General features: G+C 48.2%; 1 protein-coding gene and 1 non-coding gene across 6 annotated transcripts in view; one reads left to right on the forward strand and one right to left on the reverse strand.

Annotated features, from left to right (window-relative positions):
* Arsg (arylsulfatase G) overlaps positions 1–24091 on the reverse strand; it is a 131666-nt gene that overhangs the window by 50247 nt on the left and 57328 nt on the right. For 2 of the 5 annotated variants that reach the window (XM_075990259.1, XM_075990260.1), the window contains exons 3-4: positions 5799–5986; positions 1498–1545 (exon numbers count right to left, since the gene is read on the reverse strand). The exons of 2 other annotated variants lie outside the window; for them this stretch is intronic. In XM_075990259.1, the coding sequence (XP_075846374.1) occupies positions 1498–1545; positions 5799–5986 (236 nt within the window). Of the gene's footprint in view, positions 1–1497; positions 1546–5798; positions 5987–24091 lie in introns of those variants that run through there. One more of the 5 variants, XM_075990263.1, reaches the window with a different exon arrangement.
* LOC142832023 (U6 spliceosomal RNA) lies at positions 20321–20427 on the forward strand. Its single transcript, XR_012907118.1, has one exon. It is a non-coding gene; the product is annotated as a U6 spliceosomal RNA (small nuclear RNA).

Below are 24091 nucleotides of genomic sequence, written 5' to 3' on the forward strand. Positions count from 1 at the left end.
ATTTCAGGTTTTGTTGACAAGAAGTCTCTACGATGACTTCTGAACTCTATCACTATAGCACAAAACACCCTTGGCGATAGGCATAACAAAGAAGACTGTTTCCAATAAAACTGCATTTACAGAAACAGGGTGTTGGATTTGGCCGCCCTCAGACCCCAGAGTTAGGCAGAAGCCTCAGTGTTCCCAGGAGCCCTGGTCTCTAACCAAGAGTAGCCAGGGGGAGCATGGATGGTGGCAAAGTGTGATGTTTGATGTGATCTGTGATGGATTTGGAAGGGAAAACAGGGGTTTGTGGGAGCCAGGATAGTGTACATGGGCAGAGTACAAAAGCAGGAGGGACAGAAGAGAGCAGCTAAGAGACCCCATATGTCCAAGCAAGGAGGCTTCCAGTACTATTTGGTGCAAAGTCAGCAAATAGGTAGGAGATCTCTTTCTTCCCACTTCTGACTCCTGGGTCAGACTCACAATCCTTAAGGGACCCTCTTCTTCTAAGAAGGGCACAGTCTCAGTATGCCTCTCTGCTGAGGACTCCAGGAACAGTGCTTAAGATACCACCAATGGATCTAATCCAACCCCTCACTCATGGAGCGAGACCTACTTTCTGGAATAAGGTTTTGTAGTGAACCGGCCCGGTGTTCCTTTCCTCTATCAGCCATTTTTTTTTAAAGGCTCAGCTTCGTCTTCTGCCCTCTGTGCCCCTTTAAAAGAACCCTTCAGGCACAATGCAGCCCTATGTACAGTTAGGGACAGACACTGGGGCAAAGTGAGGGAGAAGCTTGCAAAAACAGTCAGGGACTATCGCTAAAGGAAAAGCCCACCTGTTTGTGTACCAAGTGGTAGGTGAAGACAGACAGACACATGTTGGGCCGAGGGCTGCATGTGCTGACATGGTAAATGGCTTGTAAGGGACAGTTTGCAAGAAGGGCTAGGGAAAGGACAGAGGCAGAAACGACAAACTGGAAAGAACACCCATATTTTGGCAAATCTGACATTCACAGAGTGTCACCGAGGGATTAGAGAATCCACTTTGACAGCCTGGTCTTGACCTTCTTCTTCAAGGGTGACAGGTGTGAGGATGCGGACAGCCGCAGGAGGAGGCCAGGAGGTGGCCAGGAGGCGGCCAGGAGGCAGCTTCCTCTATCTGGGTCCGTGACACATTCATGCTCCAGCAAACCACCAGACCATTTTGTATTTACTTCTTTCTACCTGCGCTGTCAGGAATTCACAGAAAGTTCCCTAAGGTGCAAAGAACTGGGAGATGGAAGGAAATGGATGGTCTACAGTGGGCAGACAGACAAGGTAGGGGACCAGGAAAGGGTCTAGATGTGAGGATGGGGGCATTGGTACCCTGCATGTACCTATGGGACTTTTGAAGCAAAGATGTCCTAACATAGAATATCTCCAGGGATACAATGGCTTCAAATGCTCGTACAGCTCTTTTATACAGGGATCCTTATTCTCTGGCTCCCAGGGAACAAACTCCAAAAGAATTCTTACCGCGGAAATTGGGGTGATGAGAACCGTGGTGCCCAAGATGCCATTTGCCTGCCGAAAGAGAAAGAGAGAGACATTCAGATGGGGCTCTGCGGGAACATGTAGACTCTCAAAGAAGCTGATCACATACTCAGTTCCCATCAGTTTCACACTTGAGGGAGGACAGGAGAACCAGCCAGTGCTGTGTGCTCGCTGAGCTTTCTCTCTAGGACCCCAAGAGATCCTACAGGGAGACAGGAGGCAAGCAAGGACCGGATGACTCAGGAGCCTGTGGGAAAGACGAGCTGGGGATGGTCTTTCTTCCCAGCAGCCCAGTGATGCTGCCCAGCTGAGCCCCTTCCTTTGGGAGCATACGGCTTGTGGAGGATCCTGCAAAGATGAAGATGGATGCAGGTCCCCACCCTGCCTGGCTTTGGCATCTTCCTCTCTGGGTAATGTTGTCAGCAGTGTGCAGAGGCCAGGGGAGAGGTCACTTCCCCTGATAGCTCTGGCGCTGAGACACCCGCCGGGCAGCAAATGAGAAACTCAGCCACCTGCAGATCCAGCTCCACCAGCGTGGGGCAGAGCGCTGACGATGTGAGAACCTCTGATCTGCTCGTTTGCTCTGAGGACCGGATCCCAGGAAACCACTGCCAAGGCAAGCGGGCCAGCGATGTACAATCAATCCAAAGATCTAAACTGCGACAACCTTTGACAACAGAAACGAGGGAAGCCAGCAAGAAGAAGAGAAGACTTAGGGTGTGACTACGTAAACTATTTGATGTGGCCTTAGTAAAACCCAATCGGAATCAGTCCATTATCCCCTTCCTGCAACTGCAAACTCTTCTGTTTACTCAGAACAGGATCTTACTATGTAGCTCAGGCCAGCCTCAGATTCGGAATCTCTTCTCTCAGCCTCCTGAGAGCTAGGCCATATACCACCATGCCCAGCTCTATTCTGTGGATGTAAAAAACAAATTTTGCTTTTGTTTTGTTTTCAAGACAGGGTTTTGGGTTTTTGTTGTTGTTGTTGCTGTTTGTTTGCTTGTTTTTGGTAGACTTGGTTGTCCTGGAACGAGCTCTGTAGACCAGGCTGGCCTTGAACTCACAAAGATCCGCCTGCCTCTGTTGGGATTAGATGTGCGCCACCACCACCCAGCTGAAAAGCAAGTTTTTTAAGGAAACAATTAAGGACGAGTCTGGTGGTGCACACCTTTACTACCAGCATTGGAAAGACAGGGGCCCGTGGATCTCTACGAGTTCTAGGTCAGCCTGGTCTATAGAGTGAGTTCAAGGCCGGCCAGGACTGAATAGTGAGACCCTGTGTTAAAAAAAGAGAAGAAGAAGGGGGAGAAGGAAACAATTGAGGGGAGCCTGGCCTGGTGACACGTGTCTGTGCTTACAGTGGGCCAGTTTAGGTAATATAAGAGTTCAAAGTTAGGATATATAGCAAGTCTTTGTCTGAAAAAGTAAAATTATGATCAAATATAAAATAATATGAAGAGGGAAGGGGTAAAAACACATGAACACAGACGAAGAGCCAAAGCGGTGTTGAGCACTGTGAACGGACCCCAGAGCCCTTCGGTGGGTTTCATTCATAAGCAGGTATGAGTCTTCTCCAGGGTTCACAAAAGGTGCAGTCTGGAGAGAGGGAAGGGGGTGGGGGTGGAGAAGTTACACAGAAACCTGTGATCAATTGTTTACTTTGTGTTTAAAGGCAAAAAGGAACCATAATACCAAAGCAGACGGAGAAGAGCCCAGCCCCCTGCTTTGTAGAAGGCTCTAGCCTCAGTCCAAAGACCAAACCGCCTGGCTCTGGGGATTAAATGGATGTATCTAATAGGTCTCTCTAACAGGCAACCCTCAGGGGAGCTTCATGTGCCCTCTTGGTACTGATGCCCTGGTAATTATACCTCAGGGGAGGAGCGGGAAGGAGCATCTTAGTTAAGGTTTCTATTGCTGTAATGAAACCCCACGACCAAAAGCAACTGGAGGAGGAAAGTGTTTGTTTGGCTTGCTCTTCCACGTCACTGTTTGTCACTGAAGGAAGTCGGGACAGGAACTCAAACAGGAAAGGTACCTGGAAGCCGGAGATGATGCAGAGGAAGTGCTGGCTACTGGCTCACTCCTCAAGGCTTGCTCAGCCTGCTTTCTTATAGAACCCAGGCCCCACCCACAATGGGCTGGGCCCTCCCCCGCCAATCAATCACTAATTAAGAAAATTCCCTGAAGCTGGATCTAAGGAAAGCATTTTTCTCAGTTGAGGTTCCCTCCTTTCCGATGACTTTAGTTTGTGTCAGGTTGACCTAAAACTAGCCACACAGGAAGCAAAAAAGAGAAAATAACTTTTATTGGTCTCTTCTTCCTCTTCTTCTGAGACAACGAATGTCATCCTCCAGTTCGGGCGGGTAAAAGAACGCAAAGCCTTTGAACTCAGAGTGGGGAAGGCAACAGCGGAGATACCCGTCCTTGGTCTGCGTAAAGCAATCTCCTCCAAGCTAACCCAGGAGGCTCCAGAGACCAGAGTCTCACCCAGGAGGACCCTCTCTGCCACGTGTCTGTTGGCACAGCCTCCCTTGCTGAGGGACTGTGGCAGAGAGACACAGGAATCCCACTGGAGCCAGAACTCTGAAAGTCAACAAGTACAAACAGGCCAAGGAGGCTGTAGGAACTGCTGGGTGGTCTCGGGGTCTGCAAGACAGGCAGGCAAAGAGGCCCCAGGATCTGGGGTCAGATCCTGTACAGACACAGACATGACCTGCCTGAGGCAGGAATGGGAAGCAGATGTCCTTAGGATCAAGACACAGTTCTCTCGCTCTACAATAGGAAAATAATAATCCTGTGTAAATGAACGAATGCATCCCTAGGGCCAGAACATAGTCCACGCTGAGTAGAGGTGCTTTGAAGATATGTACAAGGAAACGACGCCTGGAATTCCAGCACTCAGAGGCTGCAAACAGGACTATATATTTGGGGCCAGCCTGGGCTACACAGTGAGACCCTATTTCAAGAACAAACAAGGACAGGGATGCAGTTGGTAGAGGGCTTGCCTCACATACATGAAGCCCCGGGTGCCAGCCCCAGGACCACGGAAAACCGGACATGGTGGCACGTGCCTAAATTTCCAGTGCTCAGGAGGTGGGTGGGGACAGGAGCGTCAAAAGTTCGGTGTCACCCTCAGCTACGTAATGAGTTTGAGGCCACCTTGGAATACATGAGACTCTGTTTCAGAAAACAAAACAGAGAGGAGGGAAGGGAGGAAGTGAGAAGGGGAGGGAACGGCGGGGAACTGACTGCTGTTTTCCTACCCGACATCCACGTCTTCAGTTTCGCTTCTAGTAAGATTTCGCAGGGTGGCAGGGCGGGGGCAGGGTCAGGACTGTTTTCTACAGAGACAGCACCCAGTGAGTACATTGTGCATCCCAGGTAGGGGCTGCAGCCCGAAGCTGTCAGTTTGTTCAAGACGATCATGCCCAGATTAAGCCAACTCTGAATGGTACGGTTTAAGCCCTGTACTTGGGAAGGAAGGATTCTTTTTTTCTTTTCTTCTTCTTCTTCTTTTTTTTTTTTAGTGATTTATTTCTATTTTATGGACATTGGTGTTTTGCTTACATACATGTCTATGTCAGGGCATAGGGTCCCCCAAACTGAAATAACAGACAGTTGCCAGCTGTCATGTGGGTGCTGGGGATTGAACCCGGGTCTTCCAGAAAGGCAGCCAGCGCTCTTCACCACTGAGTCATCTCTCCAGCCCTGGGAGGGGAAATTATTTTTTTTTTTAACTTTTCGAGGCAGGGTTTCACAGTAGCTTTTGGTTCCTGTCCTGGAACTAGCTCTTGTAGACCAGGCTGGCCTTGAACTCTGGAGGGGGGGTAATTCTTATCTTACACAAAAGATTCCATTTCTTGGTAAGAATGGGTGGGTATATTGTGCCTGGGACCCATTCCTTCTCTTCTCTTTCCCCTCCTTGAACCTAATTACAATGGAGGACCCTGAAACCGAGACGCCGTAGCCACACGCACACGAACAAAACCCACGCGCTCAGGATGGCAGAGAGTGTCCGGAAAAGCTCCCAATGGTATCTTTGAGCCTCTGACCTAATGGATGCAATCACTTACCACAAAGCTTATTACCCTGGGAGGAGAGAGCTCTATACATGTTTTCAGGCACTGCCGGGCCTTCCCAGTCACAGACAGCTAGCTAAGAGCATCCCTGCCATCTGTACCCAGACAGTAACCAAGGAAAACGCAGAAGCGAGCAGAAGAGGCAGCCGCCATCCCTCTGGCGGCTCTCGGATCTCGAAGCAACTATCCAGGGGACATTACCTATCATGGCAGTGACATAGCCAGCCCGCTGCAGCACCTCGGCCAAGGTGGTCTCGTTGAGTGGAAGCCCCCCGACAGAGGTGACGGCAAAGTTGTGCGTGACTCCGTTGCGTAGACCCAGTCGGCCAGTAAGCAGGGAGGCTCGCGAAGGCGAGCAGGTGGAGGCAGCTGCGTGGAAGTCCACAAACCTGCAAGGAATGGTAGGCAGCTCAGGACTTGGCCAACTACAGGAAGGCAAATGAGAAGGGATGGGGGACTCACTCGGGGGCTGGAATGATAGCCCTGAGAACAACTGTAGAAGCCACCCTGTGGTGGGCAAGGAAAAGGAAGCCCTGGAAGGAAATTAGTTAGAGGTTAACTCAGACTGGCAGGGCCAACGCTTTTTATTTATAGATCCCGTATGTCAAAGTCACTCACTTCAGGGAGTTTTTGAACCTCAAAATCAAGATTTGAACCAGGTTAGAATCATCCATGGATAGAAACAGACACAGGAGAGACGACTCAGTGATTAGAAGTAGAGACTCCTCTTGCAGAGGACCAGAGTTCAGTTTCCAGCACCAGGAGATCCAACACCCTCTTCTGGCTTCCATGGGCAAATGCCCTTATGTGTGAATATACCCACAAAGACACACTGACCAAGTTTTTGTTTTTTTTTTATCTAAAGAAAGAAATAGACTTAGAAAAAATATGAGTCACAGGGCTGGGAAGACGGCTCAGTCGGTAAAGCACTTGAAGTATAAGTGTGAGCTCAAATTCCCAGCACCCATGTCAACACACTTATAACCCTCCTAGTGTGAGGGAAGTGGAGACAGGAGGATTCCCTGAGCTTGATGGCCAGTCTTCCAGCCTTTCTGAAGAAGTGAGCCCCAGGTTTGGTAAATCAGGACCGGATTGCTAGTCCAGTAGATAAGTGTGCTTGCCACCAAGCCTGACGATCTGAGTTCGATCCTCAGGACCCACACTGGGGGCAGGAGAGTACTGAGTTCCCGAAGCTGTCCTCTGACTTCCACACGCACACCATGGCACAAGGGTGCCCCCCCACATACATAGAACACATGGCACAAGGGTGCCCCCCCACATACATAGAACACATGGCACAAGGGTGCCCCCACACATACACAGAACACATGGCACAAGGTGCCCCCACACACACATACATAGAACACGTGGCACAAGGTGCCCCCACACATACACAGAACACATGGCACAAGGTGCCCCCACACATACATAGAACACATGGCACAAGGTGCCCCCCCCCACAGAACACATGGCACAAGGGTGCCCCCCCCACAGAACACATGGCACAAGGGTGCCCCCACACACACAGAACACATGGCACAAGGGTGCCCCCCCACACATACACAGAACACATTGCACAAGGGTGCCCCCCCCACATACATAGAACACATGGCACAAGGGTGCCCCCACACATACACAGAACACATTGCACAAGGGTGCCCTCACACATACATAGAACACATGGCACAAGGGTGCCCCCACACATACACAGAACACATGGCACAAGGGTGCCCCCCCACACACAGAACACATGGCACAAGGTGCCCCCACACACACAGAACACATGGCACAAGGGTGCCCCCCACACACAGAACACATGGCACAAGGTGCCCCCACACACACAGAACACATGGCACAAGGTGCCCCCACACACACAGAACACATGGCACAAGGTGCCCCCACACATACATAGAACACATGGCACAAGGTGCCCCCACACACACAGAACACATGGCACAAGGGTGCCCCCCCCACACATACACAGAACACATGGCACAAGGGTGCCCCCACACACACATACACAGAACACATGGCACAAGGTGCCCCCCACACACACAGAACACATGGCACAAGGGTGCCCCCCCACAGAACATATGGCACAAGGGTGCCCCCACACATACATAGAACACATGCAATAAAAACAATGTCTTAGTACAGTGGAGAGCAGTCCAGAAAGACACCTGTCATCTATGTATGGTCTCCCAATGCACACATAACTGCACACACACATGCAAACAGCAGGGGAAGGAGAGAGAGAGAGAGAGAGAGAGAGAGAGAGAGAGAGAGAGAGAGAGAGAGAGAGAGAGAGAGAAGAGCCTGCTCCAAGGCACACATTTCTTGTCAAGGTCAGACAAAATTACTCTCTGCCACCCTGTTTCAGCTCTGAGGCTCCTAGTGAGTGTCCTCTGACCTCTCTATTGAGTCCCTGGCTTTTGCTTTTCATATTTTTGTGGGTGATTCGACTGTGTGCAATGGCCCCCCAGTAACATGCTAAGAGCTGCCTGGCATCCATATGCACTAGAGCTGCAGCGTGCCTTACAGAGATGAGCATGTTCCCCAAGCTGTTCAGGAATGAGTTACAGCGCTGTTGGCTGAGCCCAACGCTAATGACTCAGAAGTATGTATTAAACAAACATGGTGTCTTTAAACAGAATCGCACATAAAACAAGGTTATGAATTGACTGATAAAAACGCTGCATCCAGGGGCTCGCAAGAATGTTAGGCTGCACTTCCAGTCAGGATAAGGTTGCGGTATCTGCTGTTTGTCGTGATCACGCAAAATGTAACCACTGCTAACAGCAAAAACCGCCAAGCTCTATACGGTTGTGTACCCATGCCTGCCTTATATAGGGAATATAAAAGAATTCTAGGGCAAGCAAGATGATTCAGAGGGTAAAGGTGCGTGCCACCAAGCTTGGTGACTTGAGTTCAATTCCAGAGACTCGCATGGTGGAAAAGAGAATCAATTCCTACAAGTTGTCCTTTGACCTCTACAATTGGTGTGGCAGGCATATAACACCAACCCCAAATATGTACACAAGATAAATACAAAGTAATATAAACATGTTCTTTAAAAATTATAGGCATAGGAGCTGGGCGGTGGTGGTGCACACCTTTAAACCCAGCACTTGAGGCAGTGGCAGGCGGATCTTCGTGAGTTTGAGGCCAGCCTGATCTACAGAGTAAGTTCTGGGACAACTAGAGCTGATCACGGAAAAACCGTGCCTGGAAAAAAATAAAGGAAGGAAGGAAGGAAGGAAGGAAGGAAGGAAGGAAGGAAGGAAGGAAGGAAGGAATTCTAGGCATGGTGCCAGTGAAATTGCTCAATGGTTAAAGGTGCCTGCTGCCAAACCAAAGATCAGTTCGATTCCTAGGACCCACATGAAGGAACGAGAGAACCAAGTCCCACAAGTCGTCCTGGGACCTCCACACTTGTGCCATTGTATATATGTGTTCTCTTCCCATGTGAATAAAATATGATAAGAGTAAAAAACAAATTCTAGGCATGTCCCCACCCTTACAGGAACATGCAACCTGGCTGTAAAACAAGACTGGAGTTGGAGAGATGACTCAGCAGCGAAAGGCACTGGCTGTTCCTGGAGGGGACTAGAGTTTGCTTCCCTGCACCCACATGGTGGTTCACAACCATCTGCAACTCCAGACCCAGAAGATCCGATGCCCTCCTCTGGCTTCTGAGGGCACCAAGCACACACATGATGCACATGCATGCATGCAGGTAAAACACTCATACATATAAATAAATCAAAAAAGAAAAATAATATAAAGAAAGCAAGGGTGGGATCACTTAAAGGACAGCTGATTGGGATTCCCCTCTGTATGCTGTGAATACCATTGGTTAATAAAGAAACTGTCTTGAGCCCATAGGGTAGAATAGAGCTAGGCAGGGAAAACTAAATTGAATGCTGAGAGAAAGGAGGCAGAGTCAGAAGAAGCCATGGAGCCACTAGAGACAGACATGCCAAAAGTTTGCTGGTAAGCCACGGCCATGTGGCAATACACAGATTAATAGAAATGGCTTAAATCAAGATGTAAAAGCTAGCCAATAGCCAAGCAGTGATTTAATTAATACAGTTTCTGTGTGGCTATTTCAGGAGCCTGGGCGCCAGGAAACGAACAAACAGCCTCCTACTACAGAGAGCATGGACAAAAATACATAAATAAGACCCCTAGCCCGGAGACAATAGGATACAGACCAGCATGCTTCAGAACTTATGGGGACAAAGGACTTGATAAGGACCCAAGCTTCGTGAAAGACTCCATGGCATGGACAGGACCCAGACTGGAATCTAAAAGATGGAGCTGTTAGGGACACTTTGATAGTGACAAGGGCAGGCATTCCACTGGAGAAAGAGTTTGCAGATAGAGGAGTAGATGGCTAAGTCTTAACTATCGACTTGGAAGCATTCAGAACCACTTAGGAGACACACCTCTGTGTGTGTCTGAGAGAGCATTTCCAGGGACATTAACTCAACAGTGAAGACCTAGCCTGACTGTGGGTGCCACCATCCCATGCACCACCCCATGGACTGGGGTCCGTGACAGAATTTACCTTGCTTTGCTTCCTGCCTGTGAAGACAACATGACCAGCTGCCTCATGTTCCTTTCCCCGCCATGATGGGCTGTACCCTCAAACTGGGAGACAAAAGAAACCCTTCCTTCTTTACATCGCTGATAGAAAAAGTAGGCCAAAAACCAGTCTTAAAAATGAAATAAACAAGGTTTCTCAGAAGAGGGAGGAGAAATGGCTGGGTAAGGGGCTGGGAGCAAGATCCTTGGGATTATGGTGGTCTATGGATTGATGTCTGTACCAGGTGAACGTCAGATCTGGGCAAAATGCAAAGTTAAGCTTCAAAGAGAACCCAGCAGACTCTATAAGAAGAAACAAAAAAAGAAACAAACGAGTCTCACTAGACAACAAATTTCAAAGAAGAACACCCAGAAGGAAGAACCATTTCAGGCGACTTTAGCACGCAGTGTTCAGGCTGTCCATAACAACAACCAAAAAGTATATTCTTAGGAAATCTTACACTTTACACAGTGGCTGTACTATTGGTGGAAGTGTTAGTACAGGGATTTTTTTTGAGACGTTTTCATGTGTATGAGAGAGAAATGTAAATAAGTAATTATATTAATGTTCCTAACAGGGAACCAAGATTTTCAATGTCAGAAAATATAAGAGCTATACGATGTTAAGAAAAGCCTGTAATATAAAAATTACCAGCAGCGTAATGACAGGTTGAGGATACAGCTAGCGCAGTGGCAAAGAGCTTGCCTAGCACTCGCGAGGCTCTCGGTTCAATGACAGCACCACAAGATAAACATTTAGCTAGAAAGAAAATGTCGTTATGAATTCATAATCCTATAAACAATCGATTTCCAACTGACGAACCAACTGACAGAAAGAAGCGCTGCTCTCCCCTGCCCCCCAAAACAGCGAACCTACCTGCACCCAGTCTTTGCTTCCAGCACAGTCCCACATTAAAGGAATTTCTCCCTTGGGAGAAATATCTAACTCCAGGTTTGAGATCACTTGAGCATCAGAAGAATAAGTACGTGCTTGGGAGACATAGTTCATTGGTACAGTGCTAAGCATGCTCAACTCCCTTGGTTGGATCTCCATCAACACACACGCGCACACACACACACACACACACACACACACACGCAGGTACACACGGACGTACACCGAGTCATTTTTCACCACTGGAGGCGAACATATTATCAATTCCACGTCCTAAATATTCATAATTAAAGGAAAATAATTAAGCAGGTGCCCTGGCCTCTGGACTGATCCACAGCCTCGACCAGGTGACAAGGGAGAACACTCCTTTGCATCTGCTAGCTCACACCAAGGGCACAGTAGCCTTGGGAAATGACCAGGTCTACAACGTCCTAAAAAATAACTGGTGACCAGTGGCCCTAAGTGGTCACACTGTCACACTCTGACACCCTCCAGCCGTTTATGAGTTGGGCAGAACTAGCAATTAGCTGTCCATAAAGGGATTAGACTTAGTGTCTCTAAGCATTTACCCGTGGCCTTTTATGCCTCCTGATGGGATGAGAGATGAAGTGTAAAAAAGCGGGGATTCTGCCAAAAACACTTAACCTGAATCTAGTCAAACTTCTGAATCTAATTTCTACGGTCCAGGAAATCCAGCTACGAGAACAACAGATTCAACTCTCAACACAAATCAGTGCTCAGGTGTTTCGAGACAAGGGTCCAGCTACTCCTAAGAGCCAGGGGAAAAAAAAAACTGGGAAGGGCTAGGCAACAGCCTACATCAAAGGAAACCAAAGAGAGAAAAGCAAAAGTAAAGCGATCTCACTTCAAATACACTTAATGCACATTTGAGGCATAGTAAAGGAAATTTTAATGTGGAGTGGGCTTTAGATATCAGGGGATTACTGGCCGTTTTTAGTGTAATAATGGCACTATGGGCATTATTAAAACATTATTGAGCATTTTTTTAAAAGACCTGTTTTGCTTGCATGCGTTTGTATGGGCAGCAGTTCTGTGTAGTGCCTGCAGAGGACAGAAGAGGGCACTGGACCCCACAGAACTGGAGTTCCAGACAGTTGTGAGTCAGCATGCAGGTGCTGGGAACCAGAGCAAGGTCTCAGCAGGTGCTCTGAGCCCACGAGCCATCTCTCCATCCCCAACGGGGCATGATGCTTTCATCCTTCAAAGGTTCAGAGAAAGAGTGTATGCGTAGGGAAAGCTGTGAATATAAATGAAACAGCAGCTAGCAGTGGTGGCGCACGCCTTTAATCCCAGCACTCGGGAGGCAGAGGCAGGCGGATCTCTGTGAGTTCGAGGCCAGCCTGGTCTACAGAGTGAGGTCCAGGACAGCCAGGGCCACACAGAGAAACCCTGTCTCAAAAATCAAAACAAAAAACAAAAGCAAAACAAAATGCTCAGGTGGATCAGTATTTATTTTACTCTTCTTTGAGTTTCTGTGTTTATCATCTAACTTCTTACCCTCTACAGATCTGAGTCTAGAATGACCATGGCAGTGACAGAGGGTTTGTGGGGAGGGAGGGAAAGATGGCTGAAAGGGTAATGTCATCTCCCGGTCTCATGGTGTCCGGACTGTGGAGATCTCAGCAACCTAGCACAGAAGGGAAGCTGAGACTGAGTGAGATGCGGGGCTGGCCCAAAGTGGACACTGGAATGTGACATTGAAACATCTCGACATGGAGTCCGGGGAGGTGACTCTATTGCTAATGTGTCTACAGGGCCCACATCAGCAATCTCAGTGTCGAGAAAACATGACGAGAGGTCCTGGGGGCTCACTGGCCAGCCAGCCTAGCCAAAACAGCAACCTCCAGGCTCACTGATAAATTCTGACTCAAAAGCCAAAGTATGATACTATCGAGTAACACATCTGACATCAACCTACGGTTTCCTACATACACACGCATGCTCTCGCAGCCATCTCTAACTCCAGTTCCAGGGGACCTGACCCCTTCTGGCCTCCACAGTCACTGGGCACATACATGCAACACAGATACACATGAAGGCAAAACACCCATACACATTTATAAAAATAAACAAAACAAAACAAAACAAAAAAATCATTATTTCCATTGTGAGTCCCAGAAATTCTACTACTGGGAATTACCCAATAAATACTAATCAATGCTCATAGAACCCTATTTTCAACAACCAAAAGGTGAGACTAGCCCAAATGGCATTCAGCTTTTTTGTAAATTTATGTGAGCAGACAGCTTTTAAAATGTGTTATGTCTATGGAGTGAAATAATACTCAACAATTAAAAAGGAACGAGTTTGCATATAAGTAATATGATTTACCTTAAAAAAACATTACAGGTATGACGGCCACATGCCCCTGACCCCAGCACTCAGAAGATAAACCAAAAGATAAACCAAGAGGATCATGAGTTCAAGACCAGCCTGGGCTACACAGTGAAACTCCGTCTCAAAGAAACCAAGCACCAGGGCTGTAGAACCCTTGCTTGGCACACTTAAGACCCTGATTCCAATCTCCAACACCACATACACAAAACTAGTGGTGGGTAAAAGATGTTAGAAACAATATGCCACGGACTGATGTGTGTGTGTGTGTGTTTCTATTTCTATGAACTAGCCAGACTAGGCAAATTCAGTGCGACCTAGAAAGGCTGGCAGATGCTAAGAGCTTGCAAGAGTGGGGAATGGGTGTGGGCTTTTCTTCTGGAGTGATGAAAACATTCTGCCTCTCTATAAAGCGGTGGTTGCAGGGGACCAGCACTAAATGTCACTGAGTTGTCACTGGTTCTAACAGCTTCAAGAAACCAGTTTTGTGTTGTGTAAATAGACTTTTGTATATATATAAAAAAATTTCCTACAGACTAAGAGGAAAATACCCAGAAACCCTTTCAGGAGGGGCCAAGTTCTCCCCATCTGGACAGCAGGTCTCACTGACAAAGTTACTTATGTGAAACTGAAAAGGGACACTTATTTCTTTCTTTTGCTTGGACACTACTGTGACCAGCAGAGAAAGGGGGCAGCTGTGTGTGATATAGTTTGAATCTAGAATGTTCCCCACAGGACTACATTTCGAGAAGGTGGTCTCCAGCTCATGGCGCTACTGTGAAGGCCAAGGCGGCTTTAGACCTTACCGCCTGCTGGAGGTATATCCCCAAGAGTGAGCCTCAGACGGTCACGCTATCCCTTGTTCCAGACTGTCCTCTGCTTCCTGGTCAGCCAGGATGTGAACAGTCTAGCTTCAAGCTCCCATGGCCATCAACAGAGCCTCCTCTGCCACCATGCCTTTCTACCATGATGGAACTGTCCCCTTTGAAACTGTGAGCCTAAATAAACTTATGAGTATGTTTTTTTTAATGATATGCCATATCTATGGAACCAGCTCCTCAGCCTCCAGGTAATTATATGCCTTTTGACATATCGACAGCACAGAATTCTTTGCTCTTTTATTTAGGGAAGTTTGAAGATGGCCATGAATGTTTTGACATATCTCCCACTGGGAGGTGGGATTTATGTCCCCTGCCTTGAATCTGGGGCAGATTGGTGGTTGGTTTTTGTTTGTTGTTTGTTTGTTTTTTAAATAGAATAACATGGAAGCAACACTGCCAGTCGCTGGGCTCTGGCCTTGTAAGACTTTCTCTCTTGAAACACTCCGTGAGCCACCATATAAACGTTGGGGATGTCATGAGACCACCAGACTGGAAAGGCTCCTGTAGATGCTCTGGCCAGTGACTTCCACAGTGAGGTCATCACCACGGAGACAGCAGCCCTGTGAACAAAGTCATTCCCAGTCCTCCATCCTGACCATCTGCTTGCACACTGTGAGAGCGACAGACACCCAGGAAAGGGGGTCCGGAGCTACAACAAAATGGCTGGCATCTGCAGCTCAGTACAAGTGGGGAGGTAGAGGCAGCTGGTTGTTTGTTTTGTTTTGTTTTGTTTGTTTGCTTTTTGCTTTTCGAGACAGGGTTTCTCTGTAGCTTTGGAGCCTGTCCTGGAACTCGCTCCATAGACCAGGCTGGCCTCGAACTCACAGAGATCCACCTGCCTCTGCCTCCCCGAGTGCTGGGATTAAAGGCATGCACCACCATCTGGTTTGTTGTTGGGTTGTTTTGTTTTGTTTTCAGTTGGTTATTCGACATTTCACAGCAAGGCACCGTCTAGCTCTCTTCACAATATTTGGAGGGCTCCCACATGGGAATTACCAAAATGAGAACCATCTGATCGGGACAATACCAGTTCCCTCTAGTTTTGCACACTATAGCAAGGTCTTTCTTACTACAGAGACCTGGGCTATTCCCAGAAGACAGGTTAATTCTGAATCAAACTCTGTTTTAAAAATAAAAAGAGAGGCAGATTCTCGCTGTGTAGCCCAGGCTGGCCTGACACTCTCTATGTAGTCTAAGCTGGCCTCAGTCACAATATCCTGCCTCCGCCTCCTGAATTCTGGGATTACAGGCTCAGGCTACTACATCTGGCCCTGAAACTGCATGTGTATGAGTGGTTGGGCGGGGGGAAGGTGTTGCTGTGTGTGTGAGAGTTCATGCATGTTCGTGTTTGTATGTGCGTGTGTTAATATGTGTGCCTGCTCTTGTATGCATTCAAGCACATGCAAGGTGCACGTGTGTGTAGGGGCCATGAGACAATTTCAGGTGTTGTTCCTCAAGAGTCACCCCTCTTGGTTTTGACTCTAGGTCTTTCAACCACCTGGAACTGTCAGAGTAGACCAGGCTAGCCAGGAAGCACCAGAGATCTTCACCTCTCTGCCACCCTGGGACTGGGATTTTGAACCTGGATTGCCACCACACTTAAATCTATTTAAATATAGATACAAGGGTTCTAGAGATGAAACTCAAACACGTTATCAGCCGGGCTTTATTATCTCCCTAGCCTGAAATGACTTTTTTTCAAAGTGACAAACAGCAAATTAGGGGCATCCTCGGGGAGCAAGGAAACTGCACTGTGAGATCCCAGGCCGGCTGGCCAGGAAGTACGTTCCGCTCCTGAAGCTCCGCTCTTGGCAGCAGGCCAGATGATACCTCCTATGATCCTCCTATGATCCTATGACAGAATGAGGACAGGGATGGTGCTTGTGCCTACGCGCACTGCCAGGTTTACACAAACTGGGTGAGGCTCTCCCTCCAGATCTTCCGGGAGATCCTGGGTTCATAGCTAGGGAACTCCGCCCTGCCAGCACTTCCCTTCTGTCCCCTTGGTCTCCTCGGGGTGCAGGAAAATGTATTTGTGGCCTTCCTTCCCGCAGTTTCCAGGTGCCTGGCATAACATTCCCAAGCATGGGTTTATTCCAGACTTGCAGCAGCCAGGCATCCTGGGATCACGAGGCTCAAACTCCTGAGGGAAAGCTTGGATGCCGGTGTTGCAGGCAGCTGTCAAGAGCTGCGCTAGTAACTCCAAACAGCTCCATCCATCGCTCTTAACTTTACTTCTAAACAAGCATCCATTCTTTCTTTCCTCTTGAGACTGAAGTACAAGGACCCTCCCAGCTCACACTCCGAGTGGTCCTCGTGATTATTCTCATAACCCTAACCTTGAATGCTTATAAAGCACGTATTCTAACCCCAGGCATTTTCCCAAGAACTTCACACACATTAAGCCATAAGCATCTGTTGCCCTTGGGTTTATTCTTTTTTGAGTATGTAGTTTGGAATGGAACGATCCAAGCTTACAACACAGTAGGACCAGCTGCACAATTTGCAGTGCCCATGGGGAAATGGAAAAGCAGAACCCCAGAACCCCACTACCCATTTCAATAAGACAACAAGGAATAGGACCCAGGGAAGATTCTACGCGTGAGCCTCTGTGCACCTACCCGGACCACATGCCTCCAAAGTCAACGCTGCCCTCCTCCTCTCCAAGAATGCCTGACTCTTTTTGAGATGAGTCCCAGCATGCCCAGCCCTCCTCTCCAATCTTCGCTCTCTCAGGAAACACCACCACCTCTCACCCAGTGGCTCAACTCAAAGCATCGTCCGAGTCTGGCACAGCTGAAACTCAGCATTCAAAAGGCAGAGGCAAGAGGGTCTCTAATTCACGGCTAGCTACACAGTGAGTTCTTGGACAGGCGTGGGTTTCATATCATGACCCTGCCTCAAAAATCAAACAACAACAAAACCATAACCTCCTCCTCCCTCTTCCTCCTCCCCAGTATTTTGTTTCCAAATTGTCCCTGTTTGCTTTCTGTTGCTATGATAAACACCATGACCAACAGCTACTTAGGGAGGAAAGGGTTTATTGCATCTTACAACTCCCAGGTCACAATCCATCACCAACAGATGTCAGGGCAGGAAGTCAAGGCAGGAACCAGGAGGCCAAAACTGAAGCACAAACGGCAGAGAACACGACTTACTGGCTTGCTCCCCATGACTTCCTGATCGCACTGCCAATAGTATGTAGAACCCTCCCACATCAATCATTAGCCAAGTAAATGCCGCTCAGACTTGCCTACACTCCAGTCTGGAGGCATTTTCTTAATGGAGCTTCCCTCGTCCCAGACCCTAATTTACCAATACACACGCACACCTAGCTTTCTGTCTCCATCTGTCTGCAAACAAACCTTTGCTTCATCCTATCCTGCCTTCCAGGACCGCCATGTTGCCGAACTCCAGCGAGTACCATATATACTATGTTCTGGCATTGTATAGCGGGCCCAACCCTGCTCCCCATTTCTGTGCCTGCCTCTAGCCCCTCCCCACTTCCACTCCACTTTTAGAGGGACAGCCAGAGTAATCTTGAAAAGCATTTAGCAGCTAACAGTAGTCCCTGGCTGGAAACCCTCTACTTGGTTTTGGTTTGGTTTTTTTGTTTTAGTTTTTGTTTGTTTTGTAATCAAAGACAATCCAAAGTCATTACGATGGACTGCCGACCCTCTATCGCGTTCCCATCCAGGAATCTGGACAGACAGACATGCAGCAGGCGTTCAGAACTCGTGTTGTCGGCTGATAACACCAGTCAAACGTGGAGAAAGAGCGTCCCAGCACAGGGTAAGGAGAGGAGGCAGAAGTGAACAGGGAACACACCAGAGAGTGAAATCCCAGGACTAACGGGCACTTGGCTGCTGGTGATCCTGCACCAGCCTCGTGTTCCTGCTACGTTAGCCTCGCAGCCCTCATTCCAAACACCCATGTCCACCTGCTCAATCAACCACTAGAAACTGAGGCATTACCCCAAGTGTTCAAATCTTTCTTTTTGAGACAGAGTCTCTCTGTGCAGCCCTGGCTGGCCTGGAACTCACTATGTAGGTTGATAAGACTGGCCTGGAACTCAGAGAGATGCCTGGCTCTGCCTCTCAAGGCATGAAGTGCACTGCCTGATTGTGTACATAACTTTAAAAGCTATTTGTTGTTGTTGTTGGTGGTGGTGGTGGTGTGTATGTGCATGCATGCGTGCGTGCATGTATGTGTGTGTCCCAGGGATTGAATTTTGGTAATCAAGCTTTCTTAGTAAGTGGCTTTACCAGCTGAGCTATCTCTACAGCCTGTATGTCACTTCCGGATTCTTCATTTCCCGTGCTCACATGGCCCCTGTCCCCCACTCTTATCCATTTTAGCACACCAACCAGACACTGAATCTCTGGTCCCTCCATCTTCACGGGCTGACTTCTGCTTATTCGTCAGAACCCATCGTGTTCTGCCTCAACCTACCTTCTCAGACTTCTGAGCCCTCACCGCCTGCTACAAGTTAGATTGTATCCCTCGAGACGATACCCTGAGAGCTGGAGAGAGAGCTCGGTCGGTGACGTGGCACACAGAAAGCAGACCACGGTAACACGGATGAGGAATCCCTGTCCTGTGGGAGTGGAAACAGGAGAAGCTCTGAACATCACCACATCTAGTCAAACAAGTGAACCACAGCTTCCCATGAAAGACCCTGGCTCAAAAAAATAAAGCGGGCCGCCGGTCGTGGTGGCACACACCTATAATCCCAATGTTCCGGAGGATGAGGCAGGCGGGTGTCGGTGAGTTCGAGACCAACCTGGTCTACAAAGTGAGTTCCAGAACAGCCAGGACTGTTATGCAGAGAAACCAAAGTAAATAAATAAGAAAGAAACAAAGTGGGGCCAGCAAGATGATCGAGCAGGTAAAGTCACTTTATGCTGTACCTGACCACTTGACTGTGATCTGTGAGAGTCATGTGGTGTACGCAACTCCCACAGGTTGTCCTCTGACCTCTATACCCACACTATGGTAAATATTTGTGTATGTGTGCATGTGTGCACAAATATATCTTTTCTTTAAAAAGATCAATAAAACAAAGTGGACAGCTCCTGAATAATCACACTGGAGGCTGATCTCCGGTCTCCGTATGCACACACACGCACAAGTATCCGCCTACCCAGCCACCCACAAATCAATGTAAAAAGATCTGTTGAAGTTCACATCCCAGTGTCTCCAATGCGAGCTCTGTGGAAGCAGAGCCACTGCGTGTGTGGTTTCAACAGAGTCATACTGAAGCAGAGTGGGTTCTCATCCATTTTAACTGTTCAAAGAGAAGAGGAGCGAGAGGGAAGACAGAGTGCAAAGATCCAGAGTCTCATGGGGGAAGATGTCACATGAAAAGGGTGACAGATGCCACATGAAAAGGGTGACGGGCTGTAGTGAGGTCAGTCAGTCCAGGCAGCCTGAAGCCAGCAGAAGCTGGAAGAAGACGAGAAACCTCCCAGCACTTCTGAGGGAGCATGACCCAAACAAAACACTCTGATCGTCCAGTCTGCAGGACAGAGAGAGCCAATGTCTATGGTTTCCTGCTTCTCAAAGCATTAAAGGGACAGATATCCAGCAGGGTTAGTGGCACAGGCTTATGGTCTCAGCTACTAGGGAGACTACAGAGAATCGCACTTCAAGATCTGCCAGGGCAACAGTGAGACCTCGTCCTGTTTTGTTTTGTTTAGCGAGACAGGATTTCTCTGTGTAGCTCTGGCTGTCCTGGAACTTCTGGGATTAAAGGGGGGGAGACACCATGGCCAGGTGAGATTATGTCTTAAAAAGCAAACTGAACGAGCTGGGGACAGAGCTAAGCTATAGGGCCCTCATGACACCCAGCACCGCATAAGCTGGGTGTGATGGAACACACCTGCCTGTGATCTTAGCATGTGGGAGGTGAAGGCAGAAGAATGAGGGGTTTAAGGACATCCTTGGCTACACAGCGAGCTCAAGGCTAGCCTGGACTACATGAGACCATGTCTTGGAACTGATGAGTGCTCTCTTCAGCAACACACAACCGAAACTGAAACAAGACAGAGAGGATTGAGTGTGGCCCCGTCGCAAGGACAGCATGCAAATTTGTGAAGCGTTCTGTATTTTTCACAATAACTAAACTGTGGAGTTGGCCTAGGTATATAAACTGGGTGGTTGTGGCACATACTTTTAATCCCAGCACTTGGAAGGCAGAGGCAGGCAGATCTCTGTGAGTTCGAGGCCAGCCTGGGTTACAGAGCTAGTTTCAGGATAGCCAAGGCTATGCAAAGGAACCCTTCTCAAAAAAAAAAAAGTAAGTGGTGTATGTGCACAATAGAATTGTTTTGTTGTTCAGTCAGGAAGAACAAAGTTATGTTTGCAGGAAAATAGACACAACTGTAAATAATCATATTAAGTAGATTTAGCCAATCACAGAAACACAAACATCATTTTTTTCCTCACCATGAAGGTTCCCAGATGAGAGAGAGAGAGAGAGAGAGAGAGAGAGAGAGAGAGAGAGAGAGTTAGTTTAGGGGGACAACCCAGATCATGGAAAGAAAAGGTGGCTCCGAGGGAAAATAGCTTCGGCATGTAATATATACATGCACAAAAACTTGAAAAACCAAAGTATACTTTTTAAAAGGAAGAACAAATGAAGGGATGACTCAGCTCACCCTTTCCTTGCCCTTTCAGATTCCTAGCTACCCACACAAACCTACCATCGTCACAGTCTTTGCTTGTACCCCAGGATGGTGAGCCGTGACTTTGGGAGCCCGTGTCCTGTCCTCCCTGTCCTCACAGCTCTCCCTAACTCATGTGTCAACATCTGTACCAGGGCCATTAGAGTCCTGAGTGGCATTTACAGCGGCACACCTACCCTCCGTGTGACTCCTATGGAGCCGCTGATGCTTGTTCCCTGCCCCACCACCGTGGACACACTGTGGCCTCAGGGCCTTCCCAGGAACTGACCAAGCAGCATGACTTCCTCTGATCTTGTTGAGCCCAGGACCCAAACAGGGTTATTCAATATCCAATCCTGAGGTCAAATGTGATAGCTCGTATTGTTGGGAGACTGAAGCAAGAGTTGTGCCTTAAGTTCAAGGCTAGCCTGGGCTACATAATGAGTTCCAGGTTAGCTTGGGCTACAGAATGATACCTTGTCTTAAAACAAAATACAGCAAAGCTACACCTGGGATTTTCTGAATCAGGAGATAGGAAATAACTCCTTTCTCCCATGATTCTCAGCACAGGAGGATGTAGATACATTTCCTGTCTTACGGAGGCACCTGAGAGCCAATGGGTAAGCTGAAACAACCTCTCTCTATGGCTAAGTCCTTGAAAGGAGCCTGTAGTCCTTTTGTTCTTGGACTGACTGAGTTGGGCATAAGCCACAGTTTTGCTGACCTGGGAACTGTATGGCCAATAATGGAAGATGGGGACCTTGAAATATGGGGGAACCATGACAAACCCCTGACTTCAAATAGCTGGTAGCTTGTAGATGGAAGTTTCTATCCTGCCTGGTCCCACAGCAGTTCAGTCCCAAAGAAACACAGTTTATATTTATATTAATTATAAACTGGCCTATTAGCTCAGGCTTATTATTAACTAGATCTTACAATTTAAACTAACCCATAATTCTTATGTATGTTTAGTCACATGGCTTGGTACCTTTTCTCAGTAAGGCATTCTCATCTTGCTTCCTCTGCGTCTGACTGGTGACTGACTCTCTGCCTTCCTTCTTCTCTAGTCCGGTTGCCCCACCTATACTTCCCGCCTGACTACTGGCCAATCAGCGTTTTATTAAACCAACACGAGTGACAAATCTTTACAGTGTCCAAGAGCATTATCACACAGCAGGGACTCGACAAGGAAGGCAGACATGTCTGCTACGGGGGAACAGCGAGCACAAAACACTCTGAGAGTATTTGTACCGGGAAGCAGTCCTCAAAGGAAGTTATGTGCAAGGAGCAGGAAGTTTAGCTCAGGGGTAGAGTGCTTAACCTGCCATGTACAAGGTCCAGGGTTCAGTCCCAAGCACTGAAGGTAAAACTTGGCGTTAAAGTTTGCCTTACCAGAAAAAGAGCCTCCATTTATATCTTACCTATGCGGTGATGCCCTGCCTGAGGGTATACACACCATGGTGGTTCTAGGGACAGCACAGGGGTGGCTAGGGGGCCATCTTAATGTGTGTGAATACAAGCAGGATGACGATTTTCACTCTTGTTTATTCCAAGACGTGGAGATAAGGTCTTGCTATGTAGCCCAGGCTGGTCTTGAGCTCAGGAGGTGGTGGAGGTGGTATACATCTTCAAATCTTCGTTTTCTTGCTTCAATCTCCCAAATGCTAAGATTCCAGGCATGTGGGGGATCGAACCCAGAGTTGTGCATGCCAGATAAGCACTTGCCCAAACGAGCTACATCCTCATTCTATTTTGTTTGCTTGAAGGCAGGGTCCCACTGTGTAGCCTTGGCTGGCATGAATTCACAGAGATCTACCTGTCTATGCCTTTCCAGTGGCACCTATTTCTCCTTTTTAAATGATCTGTAAAATAGGTATCTTTACAGATGAGGGAGCTTACAGGGAACACAGAGATTTTTTACTTCCCCAAGCCCGGTGCTGCTGTGCATCTTTATACTGAGGCTTCTAATCGCCTGCGTGCATAGGAGATTATCAGCAGCCAGGAGGTGATGGAGCTGGAAATTAAACCACCCTAGTCCTTGGGCTCTCTCCTATACAGCACTCCCGGAGTATGACATCATCTGTGTCATGGTGTCACTAGGAACTGCTCTTTGGCTGGGAAGGTCCTGAGGGCCATGCCCAGAGGTCCCAGTTTTTAGACCTGACTCAGATCCACACAAACCACACAAGCTTGAGAAAGACAGAGGAATGTCCTCCACTCTGCACTTCCAAGGGCAACATAGGAACTAGAGCGTCAGCATGGTCAACAGGATTCCTGTAACAGCAAAAGTTACGCGGGAACCCAGAATTCCAAGTTCCCCTGAAGAGTGTGAAGTCTGTGTGCTCAGGGGGTGCAGACGGAGTGTGGAAATGAGCTCAGCTTTGCCAGCGAGGAGGGACTTCTGTCCCCTGGATGGATTGTCACCCATGGGTCTAGAGTGTTCCAAAGCTTCTGACCATTACTTCCTCCCACCTGGCACTGTGGGCTGAGGGTTTATATGTTCCTAGAAATTCACATACAGGGGCTGTTGAGACGGCTCAAGAAGTAAAGGCGCCTGCCTCCAAATCTCATCAGCCAAGTTCAATTCCCAGAACCCACACGGTGGAATGAGAGAATCAACTCCTGCAGGTTATCTATCCTCTTAACATCCACCATGGCTTGAGTGTGCATAGACAGGTGCACGCAAACACACACGCACACACACAGAGAGGGGGAGGAAGAGGATGGAATAAGTCCATGTAAAAGAAAATTTATTTCACATATGGAAACCCTAGTGGCTAATGTAATGGCTTGAGAGGTGGGGCCTTCAGAAGGCACCTGAATTTTGAAGTCCGCAGGGTAAAATCCCCCCATGATGCCCACGACGAGAATAGTATCCTATTTAAAGATGAGGAGGGCTGGGACTGGGGCGATAGCTCAGTGGCCCACCATGCCTAGATTGCACAAAGCCATGGATGTGACCCCGACGCTGTAGAAGAAAAAGAAGAAGACAGACCCCGTCACACTTTCATTCTGCCACAGAAGAATACAAGAAGGTAGCTGTCTGCAATCCCGGAGGAGTATCCCTCCCCCGAGCCCAACCAGGCTGACACCGTGGCCTTGTGGTTTCAG

This window comes from Microtus pennsylvanicus, chromosome 11 (genome assembly GCF_037038515.1).
Source record: "Microtus pennsylvanicus isolate mMicPen1 chromosome 11, mMicPen1.hap1, whole genome shotgun sequence".
In the NCBI taxonomy this organism is placed as follows: Eukaryota; Metazoa; Chordata; class Mammalia; order Rodentia; family Cricetidae; genus Microtus; species Microtus pennsylvanicus.